The sequence below is a fragment of the Gopherus evgoodei genome, chromosome 6, assembly GCF_007399415.2.
Source record: "Gopherus evgoodei ecotype Sinaloan lineage chromosome 6, rGopEvg1_v1.p, whole genome shotgun sequence".
Taxonomy (NCBI): Eukaryota; Metazoa; Chordata; order Testudines; family Testudinidae; genus Gopherus; species Gopherus evgoodei.
Window position 1 is genome coordinate 95,414,856 of NC_044327.1, and position 21,583 is coordinate 95,436,438.

A 21,583-nucleotide genomic window follows, 5' to 3' on the forward strand; every position below is an offset into this window, starting at 1 on the left:
CCCGGCTCCTCTGCCAGTCAGCGGGGCGATTTCACTCACCCCTCCTAGCCCTGTCTAATGGTACGTCCCGGAGTGCGCCGCCCAAAGGCCTCCGGCCGGGAAGCACCACCGCCTGGGTTCGACTCCTCTGGGGGAGACGGTGCAGGGCTCTTGGCCCCATGGCGCTGCCAGGTGAGAGGCCCGCCCTGGCGTGGGGGGAGCGGGCGCCCGAGGAGACCCTGAGACACCTGGCGCGGGAGCCAAAGAAGGGAGCCTGGCTGCCCGGGGCCGTGGGGGCGCCCCACAGTGAAACATCCGGTCGCCCTTACTTGAAGGGGGCAGGACCCCTCCTGGGAGAGTGAGTAAAGAGCAGGGGGTGGAGGGGTGAGTGCCCCCATAGACGAGGTGGGAGACCAGACCAGACGGGCCAGGTCTACAAAAAGGTGGCCAGGGTGAGAACACAAAGTGAAGCTTTAAAAGAGCCAGAAAGCGAGTGGGGACCGTGTATCAGCCTGGAGGGGAAGTAGCCACAAAACAAAACAGACTGAAGGAAAGAAATCCAGATTTCATGTTGTGGAAAAGTTGGTTTATATTGATAGGTTAAGGCCAGAAGAGCTCATCGTGATTATCTAGTCTGGCATGCACATTGCAGGCTACATAATCTCACCCGCCCACTCCTGTAATAAAACCATAATTTGGCTAAATTACTGAAATCCTTGAATCATTATTTAAAGACATCAGATTACAAAGAATCCATCATTTACAGTACTGTTAACAGAACAAGTGACCTGAGCCTCATGCTGCAGAGGAAAGTGAAAATCCCCAGTCTGGCTCTTTTCTGAGTGCAAATATGGCAATCCATTAGACTCTAAGCAGGTTCATGAAACACACCAGCTAGATACCTTTGGAAAAAATATGCTCCCCATCTAATGACAAATCTCTGGCTGTTGGAGTGGAGATATTTGTTATTAAGAGTTGTAGATGGGCCATATACTATTGTAGGCATTTTCATCGTAGCATCCCCTCCATAAACTTATCATGCTCTGTCTTGAAACCAGTTAGAGATTTTTGCCCTCACTGCTTCCCTTAGGGATTATTCCCCTCCATTTGACATTGATGAGGCCACACCTGGAGTATTGTGTCCAGTTTTGGTCCCCCCACTATAGAAGGGATTTGGACAAATTGGATAGAGTCCAGCGGAGGGCAACAAAAATGATTAGGGGGAGGGGGCACGTGACTTACGAAGAGAGGCTGAGGGAATAGAGGTTATTTACTTTGCAGAAGAGAAGAGTGAGGGGGAATTTGATAGCAGCCTTCAATTACCTGAAAGTGGGGTTCCATAGAAATGGAGCTAGGCTTTTCTCAGTGATAGCAGATGACAGAACAACAAGCAATGATCTCAAGTTGCAGTGGGGGAGGTCTAGGTTGGATATTAGGAAACACTGTTTCACTAGGAGGGTGGTGAAGTACTGGAATGGGTTACCTAAGGCGGTAGTGGAATCTCCATCCTTAGAGGTTTTTAAGGCTCTTACAAAGCCTTGGCTGGGATGATTTAGTTGGTGTTGGTCCTGCTTTGAGTACAGGATTGGACTAGATGACCTCCTGAGGTCTCTTCCAACCCTAATATTCTGATTCATTGATTCCAGAACCTCACTCTGATAGTTAGAAATCTTTGTTTAATTTCAAACCTAAACCAGTTGATGGACAGATTATAGCCATTTGTTCTTGTGCCATCATTAGTCCCTAATTTAAATAGCTCTTCTCCCTTTTTATTCCTTTGATGTATTTGTAGAAAGCAGTCGTATCTCCCCTCAGCCTTCATTTGGTTAGGCTAAAAAAGTCAAGCTCCTTAAGAGTATGTCTATGCAGCAAAGAAAATCCTGTAGCTAGTCCGTGCCATCTGACTCGGACGGCGAGGCTGTTTCATTGCTGTGTCTGTTTCTGGGCTCGGACCAGAGCCCAGATTCTAGGACCCTGCAGGGTGGGAGGGTCCCAGAAGATGGGCACCAGTCCAAGCCCAGAAGTTCACACAGCAATGAAACAGCCCCCCCAGCCTCCAAGTTGACTGGCATGGGTAAGCCAGGGTTTTTTCTTTGCTATGTGAATGTACCCTAAGTCTCCTCCTCAAAAGTATGTTCTTCATTCCTCTGATCACCCTAGTAGCCTTTCTCCGCACCTGTTCCAGTTTGAATTCATCTTTCTTAAGTATTATAGATGAGATCTCACCAGTGGTTTGTAATATGGTAATAACATTTCCTTATATCTGCTGTACATACCTTACCTGATGCATCCTAGGATTGAATTAGCTTTTTTGATGGCCACGTCACATTGGTGGCTTATGGTCATCCTGTAACTGACCAAAGCTCCAAGGTCTTTTCCCTCCTCTGTCATTTCTGACTGATATGTCCCCAGCTTATAGAAAAAAAAAATCTTGTTGTTTGTTCCTAGGTGCTTGAGCTTGCACTTTGCACTTTAAAATTTCATCCTATTGCTATTGTTACCTAGGGTTTTCAAAAGCCAAAGCAGTGGTAATTTAACTCTTTCTCTCCAGGCAGTGTCAGGAGTAAATCAGTGGGGACACAGCTCCTCCATTTGATCAATGATTGGCACAAACTAGAGTGTTTTTTACCTAAAACTACTTTTTTATCAGGTCTCAAGCACATGCGCACGCACACACATACTGTAGCAGTACATTCAGATTTAGGTCTGAATCTACCAAAGTTTAAGATGGCTCTGAGGAATCAACAGCCAGCCTTTCAGGGACCCTCCTTCCATCTAGCTGCTGGGGAACTTAGGTGTCAGATCCTTGTCTAAAGAAAAGCTTCTTCAGTCTGATCCAAAGCATATTCTTTCACCTAATCCTTTATAGCTAACTTTAAACAAAGCATATAACTTACAGTGACTCCTAGTGGGTCACCATAGTAACCCCTAAAGGGTCACCAATTCTTGTAATTCCGGCAAACTACTCATTATCTCGTATCAAAGCATTTCTAATCATAACAATAAAATGTATGTGTCAGAGGCACTTAAAACCAAGGTCGGCTGTCCAAACATTCCTTCTATTTTCACCAACTCCTTGTCTCATCTTCCTATTCTGATTAGTAGAATTGCAAACATGCAATTGCACGTTCTTGCCTCTCAGGGCCAAAATTATTCCTAGGTATGCTATGTGGAGTTTGGTTTTTCAGCTAGCAGTGACTGAACATACAAGACGGCTGATGGCAGTATTGCCACATTCTGGGTAACACTATTACTCCAGTTTTCAAGGTCACCCACCCTTCTTGTATGATGTTCCAGTCCTCCTCCATATTGGCAGTACCTCCCAACTTTGTGTCATCTGGAAATTTTATTAGCGTATTCCCATTTTTTGTGCCAAGGTCATTAATAAAAATGTTAAATAAGACTGGTCTCAAGACTGATCCCTGAGGAACTCCACTAGTAACCTTCCTCCAGCATGACAGTTCAGCTTTTGCTATGGCCAGTTGTAGTCTCCCCTTTAACCAGTTCCTCATGCATCTTTCAATTCTTATGACTCGAGAAAATAGGGATTAATATAAGTTTCAAAAAGGGAGACAGGCAGACACAGCATTTGGCTTCTTGGATGATCTATTCCTGATCATAGGCAAGGGAAGGAGATAATTCCATACTAATTCTGTTGGGTCTCTCTGCAACATCACCAGATACTCCTGTTGCAGCCCAGTAAGTGTGGAGATGAATAGAAATATCCTGAAATGATTACAGTCCTTTCTCTCAAACCAAATCCAAAGGGTTGTTATGGGCAATGGTTTCTCCACCTCCATAGCCTGTCTGCAGTCGGTATCTCAAAAGGTTCAGTTATTTTCCTCACCTTATTCCATATCTATGTGAAACCACTGGGAATGCTGGTGACAATATACAGGCTGAATTGCCAACAGTATATAGATGATATCCAGTTCTGCCTGTGCTTAATGTAGAGCATAAATAGCGCTGTATCCAAGTTTTCTCAGTATGGAAATAAAATTAGCTTTTAGTAGAAGAGCGATTGAATAAAGGTGAAAGTTTGTATCTAAGAGTTTTAGCTATTTGGACTTACTAATTTAAAAATGTCTGACTTTAATGGCTGCCATCTAACATCCTCATGAGAGATCTTTATGGAAAGAGTGTGATCATTATATGAGATGACTAAATCATCTGGTTTATCCCCAAATACAGAAAAGAAATATTTATTGAACAGTTTTGCCTTTTCTGTGTTATAATAATAATTCCACCATTTCCATTTACTAATAGTCCAAAACCATTGTTAGAGTTCTTTATATTCTTTTTAAAAAACTCATCCTTTTTGTACTTAACTCTGCTGGCCATTTGCTTCCCTTATCAATTGTCTACAATTCATAGCTTCTGATTTATATTCATTATTGCTAACTTCCCTTTTATTTCATTTGTTATATATTTTTATTTTCTATAGCCCCCTTCACTTCCCCTTTAAGTCAGGTCCTTTTTTTTAACCAGTACTGCTTTTCTGGATTGTGGTATTATGGCTTTTGTGGCATCTAGTAAAGTGTTCTTAAACAATTCCCAATTATTATTCACATTTTTGTGATTAAATTTTCCTCCCAGCTGATATGGCTCATAATTGTTTTTACTTTTGTGAAATTAGCCTTTTTAAAGCACCAAGTGCATATATTACTGGTTTGGACTTTATTCTGCCTGCATCTAACAAATGTGATCAAATCATAATCACTTGTACCTAAGCTGCCACTAATTTTTAGTTCTGTGATGAATTCCTCTTTATCTGTAAAGATGAGATGTAATAGAGAATTTGCCCATGTTGGTTGCAATACTTCTTGAGTTAGGAAATTGTCATCTAGAATATTTAAAAATTCTGAAGATGTGTTAATACTGACAGCATGTGACCTCCATATGTCACTCAAACTTAAGGCCCCCATGATCACACAACTTTTTTTCCTATATATTATAGATATGTGTTTAACAAGCAGGTCACCCTGTTCCTTAGTGTGGTTTGTTAGTCTGTAGCAGACAATAACTAAAAGCACAAAATGGGAATATATCTGTTAGTACATTGACTCTGAATGCTTATGGATCACTTTCTTCGGAGTTCTCGTTGACTTGGAAACAGATAATGTCATTTTTGACAGAGTCCCACTACCCTTTCCCTTTTGCCCACTTAATATTTCTTAAATAAATTATAGCCATTCATTTTTGCATTCCAATTGTGCAAATATTCCCATCAGGTTTCTGGCATCAACTGGATCAATTTTTTGTTCATAAATGAGCAATTTCAGGCTCCTAGCATTGGCATATACATAATTAAAGAATTTTTTTTCTCTTCTTGTCCCTTGGTTTCTTGATTAATTGTGTTCACAGCATCTCAATTTTGTGCTATATGAAAGCCCATTTCTTCCCTCTTCTTACTCTCTCTCTTTTTATTATTAGTTTAACGCCCTCCTAACTACTGTAGCCAGCCTGTCCCTGAGAAAATTGGTTCCCTTTCTACTGAGATGAAGGCAATCCAAACTGTACAGCCAATTCTCCCCATAAGTGGACCAATATTCCATAAAGTTAAAACCCTACATCCTCACCACTTACCTAGCCAGAGGTTCACTTTTAGATCTTTTGACTTCTTGGAGATCCTCCATGTCCTTTGGTGAAGGAAGACGGAGGATCACTTGGACATTCTCCTTCTTCAGCAGTGTTCTGAGTTCCCTGAAGTCATCTATCATCTATGAGATATACCACAGTGCAATGGCATTAGGGCTGATGTTGACTATCACCAGTGGATCCTTACTCATCAACTTCAGAAGCCTCTCCAATCTTAGTGTGACATGACAGTTCTTGGCTCTGGGAAGGCAGCATGCTGCCTTTTGTCTGTCAGTCCTTGGCAGAATGTTCTTTCCATTCTTCTTGTTGTAGAATCCCCAACAAAGATCATCAATCTTCCTTGGCCAGTGGAAGATCTCTTTGTGGGCAAGCTTGTTTTCTTACAGGTTGGGCCAAGAAGACATCCACAGGTGTGTCCTGTACATCTCTCTGTTCCATGGACCAGCCAGATCTTCAGAGAGATCTTCCACAGTTTCCACATTGAGGACCTGGTATCAATGGTAAACTTCTAGCTATGTGGAATTCCTCCTAGGTCCTCTTCTCTCTGGTGGCTGCAGTCTACCCATCTTTGTCAGCCTCCAACTGTGTAGAAAGCCACCTTGACTTCTGCCTTTGGTCATTAAGAACTGCTACACCTTTGCTGAGTTCCTTTCTCTCTGACTCCTTGGTGGCCAGTTTATCTCTTCCAGGAACGTGAGATATTTATGTTTCCTGAACTCCTTTCAAAACTATCATGTTAGCTACCTCTGTTCACAGCTCTTGAGTTCACCTTGCAAGTGACTTTTTATACCAAGTCTCCCTGCTTAGCTCAGCTCAGCCCCACCCATCACTACCAGGGAGTAATTAACTACTGAGACTTCAAACTGCAAGGCTGATCAAAGGTAAAAGGGTCAGAACCACATGGTTCAGGTCATGGTTACCAAGACACCAGCAAACAGAGCTGTCTAAGCTGATTACTCAGGGGCCCACAGCCAGCTATGCAGCCCATACACAGAGAACAAACAAGGATGAGAGATTGCCGCCTCCTCAGCAGTCTCTTCCCTCTCTGCCATCCCTAAGTCCTGTGGTTTTGCAGCTTGCCACATCTCACCATCCTTCTAGGCAAGTGTCCCACTTCTGAAGACCTCAACCAGTGTACTGAAGTGGGAATCCAGCTGAATTTAGAAAGTCTGAACGAGATGTGTGTCAGGGAGGAAATGAGACTGGCAAAAAACTCTGCTTTATAATATGTATGTGCCCTGTATTGCATAGCTTGTCAATGTCCTTTAATACACTGGCAAATTAGCTTTCTAAAACTCTTATGAGTGAATTTGATGGGTCCTTGGTGTTCTGCAGAGCTTCATGAAGACAATGGGCTTTCCAGCAAGCCAAAGATAGCTTGCTTGGAGCTGATGTACTATTTTGAAGTTCCCATTTAAAATCTGGTTATTTTTATTTTATTATTTTTATGAGGCCACTATTTATTTATTTTGCCATTGCAGAGTAGGAGGGGAGTTTAAGGGGGAGAATCAGTTTATAGTTGCAATCTTAACTATGAAGTGCCTGCAGCTGCTGCATAATGAAGTTATGTCATGTCAGTGTAAGCAAAGAAGAAATGGGCAGTCAGATAGCTTGTTTCTTGTGAGTTCCTTGGGGACAAAGGAACTGTCTTTTTGTTCTGTATTTGAAAAGCACCTAATACAGTGGAGTCCAGATCCATGACTAGGGCTCATAGACATTAGGGTAATATTAATGATATATGATAATGGGGAGGGGCGTTGTTTTGTGTCAAGAATTTTGTATATGTCAGTTCAATTTAAGTCTGCAGAAGTATTCTGTTATTAATAATGAGCTTTGAATATCTTCTGATGTCTTTTCAATTCAATTAAGCAGCCATGACAAAAGAATCAGAAAAATACACAAATGAAATTATTGTGCAACTTTTAACATCACTTTCAGAAGGCTAAATTCTTCAGATTTTTTTGCACAGAATATCCTACCATAGGCAGAATTCTCAGTGTCTGATTTCTGATGTTATCTGACATGTGTTTGTGTCTACCCTCTTTAATTTTTTTACATCCTAGCTTATTGCTTTACAAAGGATATAACATATTCTACCTTAATACCACAAATGAAACTATTTCTGCATGAAAGCATCCGCTAAGACGCTGAGTTACTAAATTAAGATATAAAAAACAAAATATTAAAAGTAGGGCTGTCGATTAATTGCAGTTAATTCACATGATTAACCCACGTTTTAATTACACTGTTAAACAATAGACTACCAAATGAAATTTATTAAATATTTTTGGATATTTTTCTATATTTTCAAATATATTGATTTCAGTTACAACACAGAATACAAAGTGTACAGTGCTCACTTTTTTTTATTTTTTCAGTGACAAATATTTGCTCTATAAAAATGATAAAATAAATATTAATTTTTAATTCACCTTATACAAGTACTATAATGCAATCTCTTTACCGTGAAAGTGCAACTCAGAAATGTAGATTATTTTGTTGTTGTTGCATAACTGCTCTAAAAAACAAAACAATGTAAAACTTTAGAGCCTACAATCCACTCAGTCCTACTTCTTGTTCATCCAATCACTAAGACAAACAAGTTAGTTTACATTTACAGGAGATACTGCTGCCTGCTTCTTATTTACAGTGTCACCTGAAAGGGAAAACAGGCGTTCACATGGCAGTTTTGTAGCTGGTATTGCAAGATATTTATGTGCCAGATATGCTAACTCATTTGTATGCCTCTTCATGCTTCGGCCACCTTTCCAGAGGACATGCTTCCATGCTGATCGCGCTTGTTTAAAAAAAAAAAGTGTCAATTAAATATGTGACTGAACTCCTTGAAGGAGAATTGTATGTCTTCTGCTCTGTTTTACCCGCATTCTGCCATATATTTCGTGTTATTGCAGTTTCAGATGATGACCCAGCACATGATGTTCTTTTTAAGAACACTTTTGCAGATTTGACAAAATGCAAAGAAGGTACCAGTGTGAAATTTCTAAAGATAGCTAGAGCACTCGACCTAAAATTTAAGAATCTGAAGTGCCTTCCAAAATCTGAGAGAGGTGAGGTGTGGTAGCAGGCTAATGAATTATCTGTCAGATAGACAGGGACCTCAGGTCCCAACATGATGTTTTATATACAATATTACATATCACTTTTTATCAACGCTCCTTATTGTTTAGCACAATCACTCCTTTTCTATTTGGTAATATTTACCACCCTATATGATAATCCTTGATTACACACTAAGTTATAAACATGTTTTTCTAAATTTTTAACAATAACAAAACTATCAATTCTAGTTATCTGACAGAAACTTCCCTCATTTTCCCTAGACACACCAAAAACTCAATAACAGAATATCCAGATGTTACAGTTCATTGCCAGGAACCTTTGTTCATGCTGTCCTATCTCGAAAGATTATACAGAGGTCATAACTATACTCAATTATGCAGGCATTGAGAATCTACATATATATTGCTCATATATTATTCATGCATCTATTTATACACTAATTGCTAATCAATCCACTGAGTAAGGATTTAGGCCTTTATCATGTTATATGAGGTAAGCTTACCTAACTGATGCTTCATTTACTTACATACTAGTTCTAAAATCTTGAAGGACATGGTGACCAGAAACAATCAGTTAAATTCACTAACTACAGATAAACGAAGAATACATTAATAAATTTGTTAGTTTAAGGGTATTTCTAAACAGAAATTAAAAATTCCTGGCTGACTCATGCCAACTGACATAGGCGCACAGGGTTTGGGGTAAAGGACTGTTTCATTGTGTTCAGGCTGGAGCCTGAGCTCTGGAACCCTGCCCCCTCGCAGTATACTAGAGACCAGCTCCAGCCCAAGCTCGAATGGCTACACTGATTACTGAACAGCCCTTTACCCTAAGCCTCGTGAGCCCAAGTCAGCTAGCACAGGCCAACTGCAGGTTTTTAATTGCAATGTAGACGTAGCCTTAAAGGCAAAACATATTATGATAAACTTTTTTTCCTATGTATCCAGTACTTTTAAGGTGGTTTTATTTAATAAAAAATGTTTTGGGAAATTCTTAGTTGAATTTTATTGTCTATCCAACTAGAGCTTGACAAAAATCATTAGTGACAAAATTTGGTAAATAAGACATGCATCAGTCACCATTTTCTAAAACAAAAAAGTAAAAATTAAGACTCTAAATGTAAATAAAGCTATGCAATTGCTTGCATAAATGTATATAGATAGCAAAGCCCCACATTTAATTTAAAAGCTATATTTCGTTGTAATCAACATATTTTAACGGTAGGCTGATTTTTGTTTGTTGCCATGCTTTAGGAAAAGAACTAAAAAATAAAAATGCAAAGCATCATTAAAATAGATGATTCCAGTCATTCAGAGTAGATTTATTTAAAAGTATTTGGCACTAATTGTTTTAACATAGAGTATTAGGATTATTGTGATAGGATACACTGTAGAAAAGTGACTTTGGAGATGTTGTAACACCATAGTATTCTGTTTCCCTTTACATTACCAAAATAAGTAAAAAGAGTGAGAGGAGGTGCATGTTATGGGAGCAGCTTATGCCCCTTCTGATAGTGTAGTGGCCTGTGTGCAAGCACCAGATATGATTGACATTCACCTCGGGGAATGGTTTAGGAATGTGTAAAGGGGTGGACTTAATGTTCAGAGCTAAGAGCAACTTGAGCCAGATCCTGGAACTTTTCCCAGGAGTAAAAACTATTTGAATGGGCAGGTTGTGATACAGGGTATGGCAGGAAGCTGTGAAGCCTCCATGAGTTGACAAGGGTAGGAGGTCTGCGAACAGGGAAGTGGCCAAAATCATGGATGGCATAAGGGAGTTGGTGATTTCTTGTCCTTACGTAGCATATCGGGCAAGAGTTATTCAGGGCAGCTGGGGTTGACCTGCAGATTTAGAAACCGATATGTTTTTGGCTGGTATTGAAGAAGGCATCAGAAGATTTCTGGGAACCTGGCTAGATATGGGGGAAGGCAGCCAAGCTAATTGCTGGTGCCTCCTTGTGGCAGATGTCCAGTGCAGGTACTCCATAGGGAATGGATACAGTGATCAAATAAAATAGATTGAGAGAGGATTTAAAGGAGGTATTCTTTAAAGGAGTGGAAATGGGTGTTTAGGGACTGGTATGGCAGGGAGTCAGCCCCCCTCCTTTGGGGAGGGGGTGAGAGGTCCCAGCAGTGGGATTGCTGAGGACCAGGAGGGGTAAAGGGGAGTGCTGTCCCCGGGTGTATGTAAATAAGTAGAGAATTATCTGCACTGTAAACTTTTATCTGTCAGGTACTCCCAGACATTTAGGAATAAAGCTGCAGCCTAATTAAAACACATCCAGTGTTTCCTGTCCTTCCGGCATAGCCAGACAATAGACTAGATATTAGGTTTTCTAATAGACTTTTCTAATGAATAAATCACTACAGAATGCGTATGTACTTTAATGTGGTGTGAAGTCAAATATAAAAAGGATTAAAAGAAACTAAGTTCTAATTATAACACCCAATATTAATGGAAGTTTGTTTGTTTTCAGGTGGAAATAAGGATAATATCAGGGCAGGATGCAAGAAGTGTGGCTATCGTAAGTATGAAGGCAGTATAAAGATGCCGAGAGTTCAGTTTCTCTCAAACTTCTGAAAGCTGAGCTCTCTTTGGGAAAATGAAACAGCTCCTCCTCCACACGCAGACATACACAAACACACCACCTCTGCAGTTCGTTGTTAAAAGCCTGCCTATCATAATTTATACTTTTTTATCTGCTCCCTACTCTCACACTGTGGGAAACCTTAGTGCAGATCTTTATCATAATACCAATTTCACAGCCATGAAAAATGTGTCATGGGCCATGAAATAAGCCTTTCCCTGTGAAATCTGATCTCCCCTGTGCTCCTGGGAGCGCCCCAACCTGGGGCACCTAGTTGCAAGTCCTGGCTGGGCTGGGGAGGGACAGGATTTGTCCTTCCCCAGCACAGCCACTCTTGGGAGCAGATCAGACCACCTCCAAGTGCCTTCCCCTGCTTCAGGAAGCTTTGGAGTGGGGCCCCACCCCAATGCAGCCTGAGGAGGCTTGTGGAGGTGGGTCTTATCTACCCCGCTGCTGGGAGTGCCCCAGCCAGGGGCTTCTAGCTGCAAATCCCTGCTGGGCTGGGGAGGGACAGGACTTCCTCTTCACCTGAAGGGCTGCTCAAGGGCAGGGGAATCAGACCCACCCCCGGGTACATTTTGGGTTGGGACCTCGAAGGTTACAACACAGTGATATTTCAGATGTTTACATCTGAAAACATGGAATTGACTAAATTTTAAAGCCTTCTGACTGTGAAATTGATCAAAATGAACTGTGCATTTGGTAGGGCCCTAATAATAAGATACTACTTCTTTCCTACATGTTTCAGTGAGAAGTGAAATGGCTAACAAATTTGACATTTGGAAGTATCCTCATTGGTATCTGAGCTGGCATTTTGATGAATGAGCAGTTCACATCTGAGAACTATTGTATCAGGCTCTCTGCAAGCTCAAACAAGAATTTTTGAATTGGTTACAGTCATTTCACGTTTTGAATGTTTTCTTCACAACTATATCAGATATACTTTTTTTTTTTTTTTAATGAAAGCTGAGACTTTAAAGAACAATTCAAGGGCTCTTCCTGCCCAAGAACACTGTTCCTTTGCATGCCCACACTTTGGAAGACACTAGCATAACACACTACCTTGCAAGTACTGTAGCTGTTCTTTATCATTTCCATTGTATGTTGTGTTTGCATGGGGAACTCAGTGATTATTCTCTCTTAACATCTTAGCACAGAATTAGTTTTGATCTGGTTTATAGTTTATCTTTTAAAAAAAATACTAAATCTTATTACGTATTTGATACTATTTAAGTAATTAATTATTCCCTTAATTATTAATGAGCATTTTGTTGACAAACCTTTCAAACCATTTTTAATTGGTTTAGAAAGAGGTTACGTGAGGAGAGAGGTAGTAGACTTTCTTCCAGCAAGTTTACTTGTCAACGCCTCTGAAGGCAATTAGGTGTTAGTATAGAATTAATTGTTTGATATGTGCGGTGTTGTAAACTTTCTGGGTATGAAAGAAATTAGGAAAGCCAAGTAACCTATCCTATTTTAATGTTCCCTACTGCTTTGGCTTCAGGAGATTATCTTTGATGTGAAGAAGCTGTGTTTGTAGCAGTAACTAGCCTGGTTCCTTTTGAAACTTCTAGCAACCTTTCCCTTTTGTATGGGGCTAAATTATTTTTTCAACTAACAGCTTTACAAATTATCATAGATTTGGAGCTCCCTTTTTTTCACATTTTTCCCCAGGTCCATTATTTCAGATGAGTTAGGAGTTTCTGTTGCCTGAATACAAACTTAGGATTTTTGGCCCCTAATTTTTAAAAAAATACACATTGCTACGGATAACTGCTGCTGCAGACCAAGTGTTCTTTAATGAATAGCATTTCTAATACTGACTGTGTTAAAAAGGAATTAGTCTATTTATTATCTCTAAGCTAGAAATGTTATCGCTTGTTACAGTAATTGGGAGAGGGTTGTATACAGTTCATTTCACATTTATCCTGGAATTTTGTTTTTGAGCTGATCATAGAAAGAATATATTGAGTTTTGTTTTTTTTTAAATGGCAAGCAGTCGCTTCCACCTCACATCTACCTTCCTGGTTCAATCCTCTATGTTTCAGTATAAGTTCAGTGTAAGCTAGCTTCAAATTCCTTTTTCCTAATGTGTCTGTAATGCACTTGAAACACACACGTTTTAGAAAATAATGAATAACTTAGTATGCGTTCACATTTTTAGTTGATAATCTTTGGTTACTGCAGGTATAATTTGTCACTGGAAAGGAATAGACTCTTGCATTTCATTCTTTTTTTTTTTTTTTTTTTGAAATTTGGAAAACATTTCACCTTCCTTCAAATCAGTTCTTCAGGGAAGGGTATGCGACACATTCACAAATAATGAAGATGACTATGCAAAAGCTTTGAGGAAAGTGATTCTAAAAATAAATTGATTGATGGGAATAGCACTGGATGCTAATTAGAACCCTCACTCCCTAAGACAAAAACATCTCTGCTATGTACACAGCCCCAAACTTTGCAATAGTTTTTTAAAGTGATATTCCTTTATTTTCCCACTGACAAACCAAATTAAAGTCTATCCCTTTTGTGAAATCTGTGTAATACTAAAATGCATATTTCTCAGCACAAAGCAGTAACTCTTTAACATTATTTTATAATTTGAAGTATTTCTGCTCATGGCTTACTCTTTTGATTTTTATTCAGCTGGTCATCTGACATTTGAGTGTAGAAACTTTCTCCGTGTGGACCCCAAAAGAGACATTGTTTTAGACGTTAGCAGTACGAGCAGTGAAGACAGCGAGGAAGAGGAGCTGGGGAAACTGCAGGCCTTACCAGAGAAAAAGAGTATGTTTTAAGTAATAGAGCCTAATCCTAAAATGGGAAGCTATCTTGTTTAAAGTCCTGTAACTGTCATTTAACTCCTTTAGAGTTTACTCTGTCTTATCCAGTGACCTAAAAAAAATCCTTTTCTGGCATGGCTCCAGGCTGAAGAGATTTGAGACACACACACACACACACCCCCCCCGACACCTTGTGGAAAAATGAGAAAAGTTCTACTTTAAAACATTTGACCAAGATTTTCAAGCATGGGTGCCTACATTTAGGCTCTTAAATCCAAAAGATTGAGAGTTTTGGAATGTGCAAATGCCCATTGCAGGGAAAGTAATATACATTATTTCATTGATGTTATCCTTTGTTTACTGCATAAAGCTGAAACAATTCTCTTTTCCTTTCTCCTTTCTCCATGTAAATGATGCCTCTTTAAATGCTTTTCTTTGTTCAGTCTGTTTCTTCTCTCTAGGTCTTAATCATTATTATGTTTAAAGGCAGCTGGTAGTTTTGATTTGACAGTTAACATTTAGAGGGATAACTGCTCACTCTCTGTCTTGGGGAAATGAGGCTCAGCCTCTATAGAGAAAGAGAAAACAGGTGGCATTTAATTAGTCCACAGTATGCAAGTTCATCAAAAGATGATGCAGGAGGGCTAAGGTTTCAGCCTACAAAAAGGTCCCAGATGGTGGATAGGGGGTCTGTTTTAGCATACTATGAGCCCCCAATTTAGGAATGCTGGAGCATGATATTCTGCTGTTACTTTGCAGTTAGTCTTTATTATTCTGGGAGCATGTATTTTAGATATGGATGCACTTTTCTTAATGTTTTTTACTCATTTGCATTATTATTGCTCTTTCATTCTAGACCCTGCCTCCACTTCATAATCAAAATCCTATCTGTGTGCATGTCTACACTGCAACCGAGGTGCAGCAGGTGCAGCCATACCCAAGCTATCTTTAATCTAGCTAGTGTGAGTAGTATGGTGAAGCTACAGCAGCACAGGTGTCAGCACGGGATGTGCAAGCACACCTGAGACTCTAGTGCTAACTTGGGCAACTAGCCCATGCTGAAATCCTTGCTGCTGTGACCTCACTGCTATTGGTACTCACTCTAGCAAGATTAAAGCTAGTTTGGGTATCTCTACATGAGCTACAGTCATACCTCTAACTCCTGTGTAAACATACTCTGTGAAGTGGTTATTCTGATGACATTAGGAAGATAAGGTAGAGAGATGTGTTCCAACATAGCCTCCTGTGTTGCTAGAACACTTCAAAAGAAATTATTGGACCTCTTTTGGCAAAATGAGTTGCTGAGTTCGCTTTCCCAAGAAGCGTTTCTTTTGAACTTGTGAATAGGAACTAAGTTGTTCAGAAAAAGTGTACTTGTGGACCTAGGGATTTTTGAATCTGTGGCTCTAAATGGACACTCATTTCGGGGAAAAAAGGTAAATGTAGCCCTAGAAAGAAACAGTTTGTTGTACATAGATGTTTAAAGGATATTGTGTTATCCCTGTCTAGTATAAATGTTCTTCCTTAAGTTGTAGGTGCTCTATACAGCATTTCAGAAAACTCATCTAGGTTTTTTGGGAATGTTTTCTCTCCCATTTTTTAAAACATGTCTCCCACTTCCTGCTGCTTATTCCACTAAACCTCAAAAGTCATTTTGACAGAAAAGAATGATGGTCACACCCGATTTTAATTGGATGGACAAATTCAGCATTAAAAGGTAGATGTTTCCTGGGAAAAATCTAATTCAAAGGCTGAAGGAAATATTATAATCAGATACGATACATCCTTGCATCTGATGTCATGGTATTAATGTTATGGAATTACTTAAAATAAACACTGGCAACCTTAATATTATGAATTTTGAATTTATATGTTTTACATATCTTTATTACTAAGATCTCTTAAAACTGAAATCTGTTGTCACACAGGCACATACAACAGAATCATTGTGGACATTGCTCCACCCATCAAGACTCAGGCTAACAATTTTTCCCTCTAGACCTTTTGCACACTGCTCAATTTATCTTTCATACGCTTTATCCAGCAATTTGCCTGTAACATCTGCTCTGTATCCTGGTCTTAATGACTGAACCATGTTAATGAAGTGTGGGTTCTCAATCATACAGAAAGGAGAGTTTGTTGCATAAACAAACCGGGACATTTTTTTCATCAGTTACCTCTTTTTGTAATCTGCTGCTTCTTATCACAAATTTATCTATGGCTGTTTCTGGATGAGGATTTTTTTTTATTTATTTTTTTTGCTACAGGTGATATACTGTGGCTACGTGACATATATGATGTGACTGAAACATTATCATAGGGAGATAACTCTGAAACTATAGAAAATTACGGTGATCTTGAAGGTGGATAGTCTTCAGAATCGTGTATATTCAGGATGGATTCTGCTAAACAAAATAAATCAGTGCAGTTATTTAATTATTATTACCATACTGCTCATTTAGTATTACTCACTGCATTCACTGACACTCAGTACTACTTTAAAGGTGAAATTGTAAAAAGATCTGCCTATTTCAGCTATTTATTTTTTATCACAACTGCATCTAAAATGATAGTACCACAGAGTAACAACTATATTCATGTAATGTTTAAGAAAAATTTTGTAAATGGAGTTCCAGTAGTTCATGGATTAGGGACCCAATCTTATGGGGTTCCACAGGCTTCTGTACAGATTATTTAGGTTAATCTTTCTATCTGCCCAATGGGACTCAGTGCTCAGTCTAGAAGATATTGTCAGAGATGTTTAGTTTTGCAGTTTCACATAGTTTTATTTTTTGGTACTTAGATGCAGGTCCTTTACAATGTGAGTTGTGTAACCAAAGTGCGGCTGCTCTGCAAAATATTTGAAATGAACCTGCAAAATAGCACTTGGTTACAAAATGTTTTGGTTTTGAAACAAACATAACAATAAAAAAAAATTACTGATTTCAGTGAGAGTTTTTTTAAATTAATTTTGAAATTAAAAAGGAAAAATATTTTGTATAAAATGCAATTTTTATATCCACAGATACAAGTCAGGAGGAGGAAAAGAAGAATCTAAAAAGAATAAGCAAAGAAAAATCCAAATCAAAGAAATTAAGGAAACGGTAATTTACAAATACCTAATTAAGCCCAAAACAGAATTTTCTTAATATTTTAAAGTCTAAAATATATTTACCAAATTGTTATATCCTGTGCACATTAACCTTTATTTTTGCTTCTACAAAAGCACATATACTAAATTCGAATGTCTGATACAGAATACAAATCAGGAACATGGCTAAAAAGTGATAGACATTGCAAACACAAATGCCAAAAAAAACCTCGTTTACTCTAAACAATAAGATAAAACTGTGTAGAATGAGAATTTAAAATAATACTTTATTTGCTTGATATTCTACCAATCACCATACTAAGACTCTGTTCCTACAAAGATTTATGCAGGAGCTTAACTTTATGCACTGTGAGTACCCCCATTGAAGTCAGTTGGGACATTAAGGTATAGCTATGTTAATTCTGCACACTAACTGTCCCTGTGGACCCTGCTAGTGTGCTCTAAAAGTTCCCTAGTGCACTTTGACTATTACTATGAAGAAGCCAAATCCTGCATACCTTATTTTCACAAGCAGTAACAATGAAGTTTATGGTAAGGTAAAGACGACACTTCCCCCTCCCCCTCCCCCCATTGCATTGTTAAATTTTGTACTTAAAACCAAGTTACTGCATATTCATGAAATATTCTAAATGTCACACCAGATTTCTCTCTTATTAAACAGACAATTCGGTTTAATCAAAATGTATATATCTTTTGCATCTGGTAACATCTGCTGTCTGAATTGGCAGGGATTGTGGGAACAGGAATGGTAGTACAGCCATTTGTTTTAAGGTATTAAGTTAGATTTTATTACTGTAGGTTTTCTGGTCAAAGTTTCATCTCCTTATGTGCCTTGTTTTCATGCTTTCTATCCATTTTTTTTAAGACATAAACATGTAAGATCATTTGCCTTGTTTACTCTAGTTTCAACCTTGAAATGTCTACATTCCATATTTTGGAAAACGCTGTAGGCAGAGTAAAGAAATAAAATTAACATTTAAACAAGTAAGATACAATTAGTAATTAATTTACAAGCATGAGTTACTAACTCTTTCCAAACATAACCTACACATTTCTGAACAATGTTAATTAAGGAGTGCTTTCCTTGCTTTCCTGGTCAGCCTCATCAGAGAGGCCAAGGTTTGGATGAGCATGAATATGATTGGTTTACCCATTACAGGCTGGAGTGGACAACCTCTATACCTACTGCACAGATTCATGTGTTTATACAATCTCCAGCATTAAATTCAGTGTAGAAAGAAAAATAAAGTGAATAAATGATTCACCCATACATACCCTGATTGACGATGTAATCTGTATTAATTTTGTTTTTTTAACAGATCTTATTCATCAAGTGTCACTGAAGAAGAAGATCCAAAACCAAAAAAACAGAAATCCCACAAAAAAGAAAGGAAAAAGGAGAAAAAGAGTAAATCTAAGAAAGGAAAACATCACAAAAAAGAAAAAAAGAAGAGGAAAAAAGAAAAACGTTCGTCATCTGATAGTTCAGACTCCTCTAGTAGCGACTGAGGAGTTAGTGCATTCAGCTTTCATTACCCTGAAAGATTAGGATTGTTAACCTTTCAAATCTATCCTATATGTGCTTTACAATACTGTCAGGTTAAAAAAAATATCTATATATTTTAAAAGTACATTTATTTACAAATATCCACACCTTAGATTATTAAAATGAAATATTTGGAGGTGGCAGGGAAATCTACATGTTGTTTTTTGCGATTAATGGTGTTTCGCTATTTTCATTCTATGCAAGTTGGACCAAGAAATTAGACTAGTTGTTTAAACTTTTGTGATTAGTTCATTTCTAGTCAGTTTTTAATTGCTAGTTTCCATGCATGACCAAAATATTCAGATTGCTAACATGTTCAGGGAAAGATTTGAACTAATTAAAATGTGCTTTCCACTGGAATTTTTAACAAAATTTGTTGAAACATTTTTATTAATTTTAATTTTTCTAAAATCTTGACTTTTATGAAAATAAAAACCTACGTTTGACATAATTCCATATCAGGCACCACTTAAAAGCAGTAAAAGCCATTGATGAATAAAAATAAGGACATTGAGCTAGAAGAAAGTTGAGGGGTTTTTTTTGTTTGTTTGAAGGGACAGAGTAAGGGAAGAAATAGTAAATATTTGCTACAAATAAGAACAGTCTTCTAAAACTGATCTGGTAATGTACTTTGAAATACATAGTGATTGTTTTCCATCATACTCAGAAAGTGGCTCTATTTATACATGGACAAACATAACACCTATCATTCTTCAGTTTCCTTTTCTTTTTTGTAAAATACAAAGATGTATGGCTGTGTCTACACTATGAGCTGTGGGTGTGATTCCCCTGCTCATGTACACGTACGTTAGCTCTCATGGAACTAGCATGTGTATAAATAGCATTGTAGCCATGGTACCATGGCAGCAGCAGAGGCACTGCTGAGCTTGACTGAGTATGTACTCACTAGTTTCAGGCGGGTGTGTATAAGGCATATACTGTTATCTGTATTAAGTGACAATCGAGCAATGATTTCTACAGTAATGTCCCAGTCCTTTGTCAATTTATTGTGTTAAGATTACCTACTCATCTTTTGAAAATGGGGAAAGGGAAATCAAAGACTGGAACTTTGGATACTCTTGATAATTTCAACCCCCATTCACCATTCTCTTCATAAAATTCACAGTGGCTTTATAAAACCAAAAATCTTTTCTTCTATTATGTAACACAGCATGTGCCCTATTGTCTAAAGACCAGCTCCTGCTCCATTGAAGTCAGTGGCAAAATTTCCCATTGGCTATAATAGCTGGATGATCAGGAACCTAAATAGTAGTAATTCTTGTTTCAAATTACCTCAAACCCATTGCAGGTATAGTGTCAGTGTGTCAGGTTTACTCCATTTATACTGGTGCAAAGTCCATAGTCTGAACCTTACTGCTGTATCTCCTTTACAAGACATAGGATTTATCTATACAGTATGGCAAAGCGTGCCACATGGGTGTGATTTGTAAAATGCACTAACGTGCTATCCTCTAACTGCCTCATGTACATTCTGCTGCCATGTTCTAAAAAGTACCCCGTTTGTGTTAACCTTTTCCTGTTTGAAAGACCATTAACTTGAATTAGACACTTTTAGACAGTGCCAGCAGATTTTACTATGGCCAGTTAGAGCACAACATGTTAGAGCACTTTTAGAAATTACAACCAATAGCCTGCATTGCCTGTGCCATGTAGAGAAGCCTAGTTATTATATTTCTAAGCAGTTCATTTTCCCTTTATTTTTGGACATAATAGGACGCTTTTTTAGGAATACTGTGATATTGGCCTATGTAAAATTTATATTTGAGCCTTTAAAATTGGCCTATGGAGCAAAAAATTAATTAAATCTCCTTTTATCCAGGAGCAAAACATTTAAGAAATTTATTTCTAAAGAGCAGTGCAGAGACTATTTTAAAAGTTAACCTATATTGTGCTTTATGTCTGAAATGCATTTTTAAAATATACCTAGGAAGCAGATGTTTGAGATTGATTTTGTGCTTCCCTTATGTAACTGATTTGCAGATTCTTATTTGACTTCTAACCCTTTGAATTTGCACAAACAATATTTTGAATTCAGGAAGTGATTAATAAAATATTACCTAGACTTTTTGTGCAGCCTTTTACAAAACTGCAAACAATGTAATGTCTTTATTGTACAATTGTAGTTTCTGTTTATTTGCCACTACCACTATGCACTTCAATTTTCATGATTTATTACCAGACTCTTTAGTACATTTAAAAACTAATTGGCAGAAGTGTGGTCAGGTAATCTTCACAAATGCAATGGTCAAAATATTTTTATGCCCTCAAGGTTTTTTTAATTTCTGACGATTGCAGGTATTGAGGCTCCATCTTACAAGGCATTGAGCCCCTCCTTCGGTGTGCTGAATGCCGTTAATTACCATTGATTTGGGACTTGAGGGCAGTCAGTATCTTACACCAAACCTTTAGAGTGAACTGTGAGTCTTACATTTTTCTTTTTTGCAATAAATTTATAATGTGATGGGAGTTTGGAAACTGAGTGGCTTAGTGGATTAATATAGTAGGGGTCACACACTTTGTAGCTTGTGGAGGCCAAGCTTACTGCACGCATCAGGGACTCCTTGTATTCCTCCGTTCGAGCCGACAAGCTCTGTGTGTGTCCCTCTTCCCTGTGTGCCAGTGGCTCTAGGGATGAAGAGCAGGTATTCCCTCCTGCCCTATACCATAGTCCAGTGTTCTGCTTCCCCACACACATCAAAGGTTCTGTGTGACCCTTTTCTGCATTATCAAGGTCCCCCCTTCTCCTCCCAGGCCAGTGGCTGTGTAGAGCCCCATTTCCTTTCCCCTGTAGCAATGGTTGTGTGCACACCTTCTTGCCCCAACCCCCATTATTATTTTTCTGAGATAAGTCATTCAGATTGTCAATGTGTTAAACT

General features: G+C 38.4%; 1 protein-coding gene across 1 annotated transcript; it reads left to right on the forward strand.

Annotated features, from left to right (window-relative positions):
• The first annotated feature begins 53 nt into the window (after nt 1-53).
• SREK1IP1 (SREK1 interacting protein 1) lies at nt 54-21,173 on the forward strand. The gene is made up of 5 exons (XM_030567323.1): nt 54-171; nt 11,135-11,182; nt 13,892-14,032; nt 17,054-17,132; nt 18,460-21,173. The coding sequence occupies exons 1-5, from the start codon at nt 159-161 to the stop codon at nt 18,647-18,649; spliced, it is 471 nt and encodes a 156-aa protein (XP_030423183.1). The 5' UTR covers nt 54-158; the 3' UTR covers nt 18,650-21,173.
• Nucleotides 21,174-21,583: the final 410 nt, after the last annotated feature.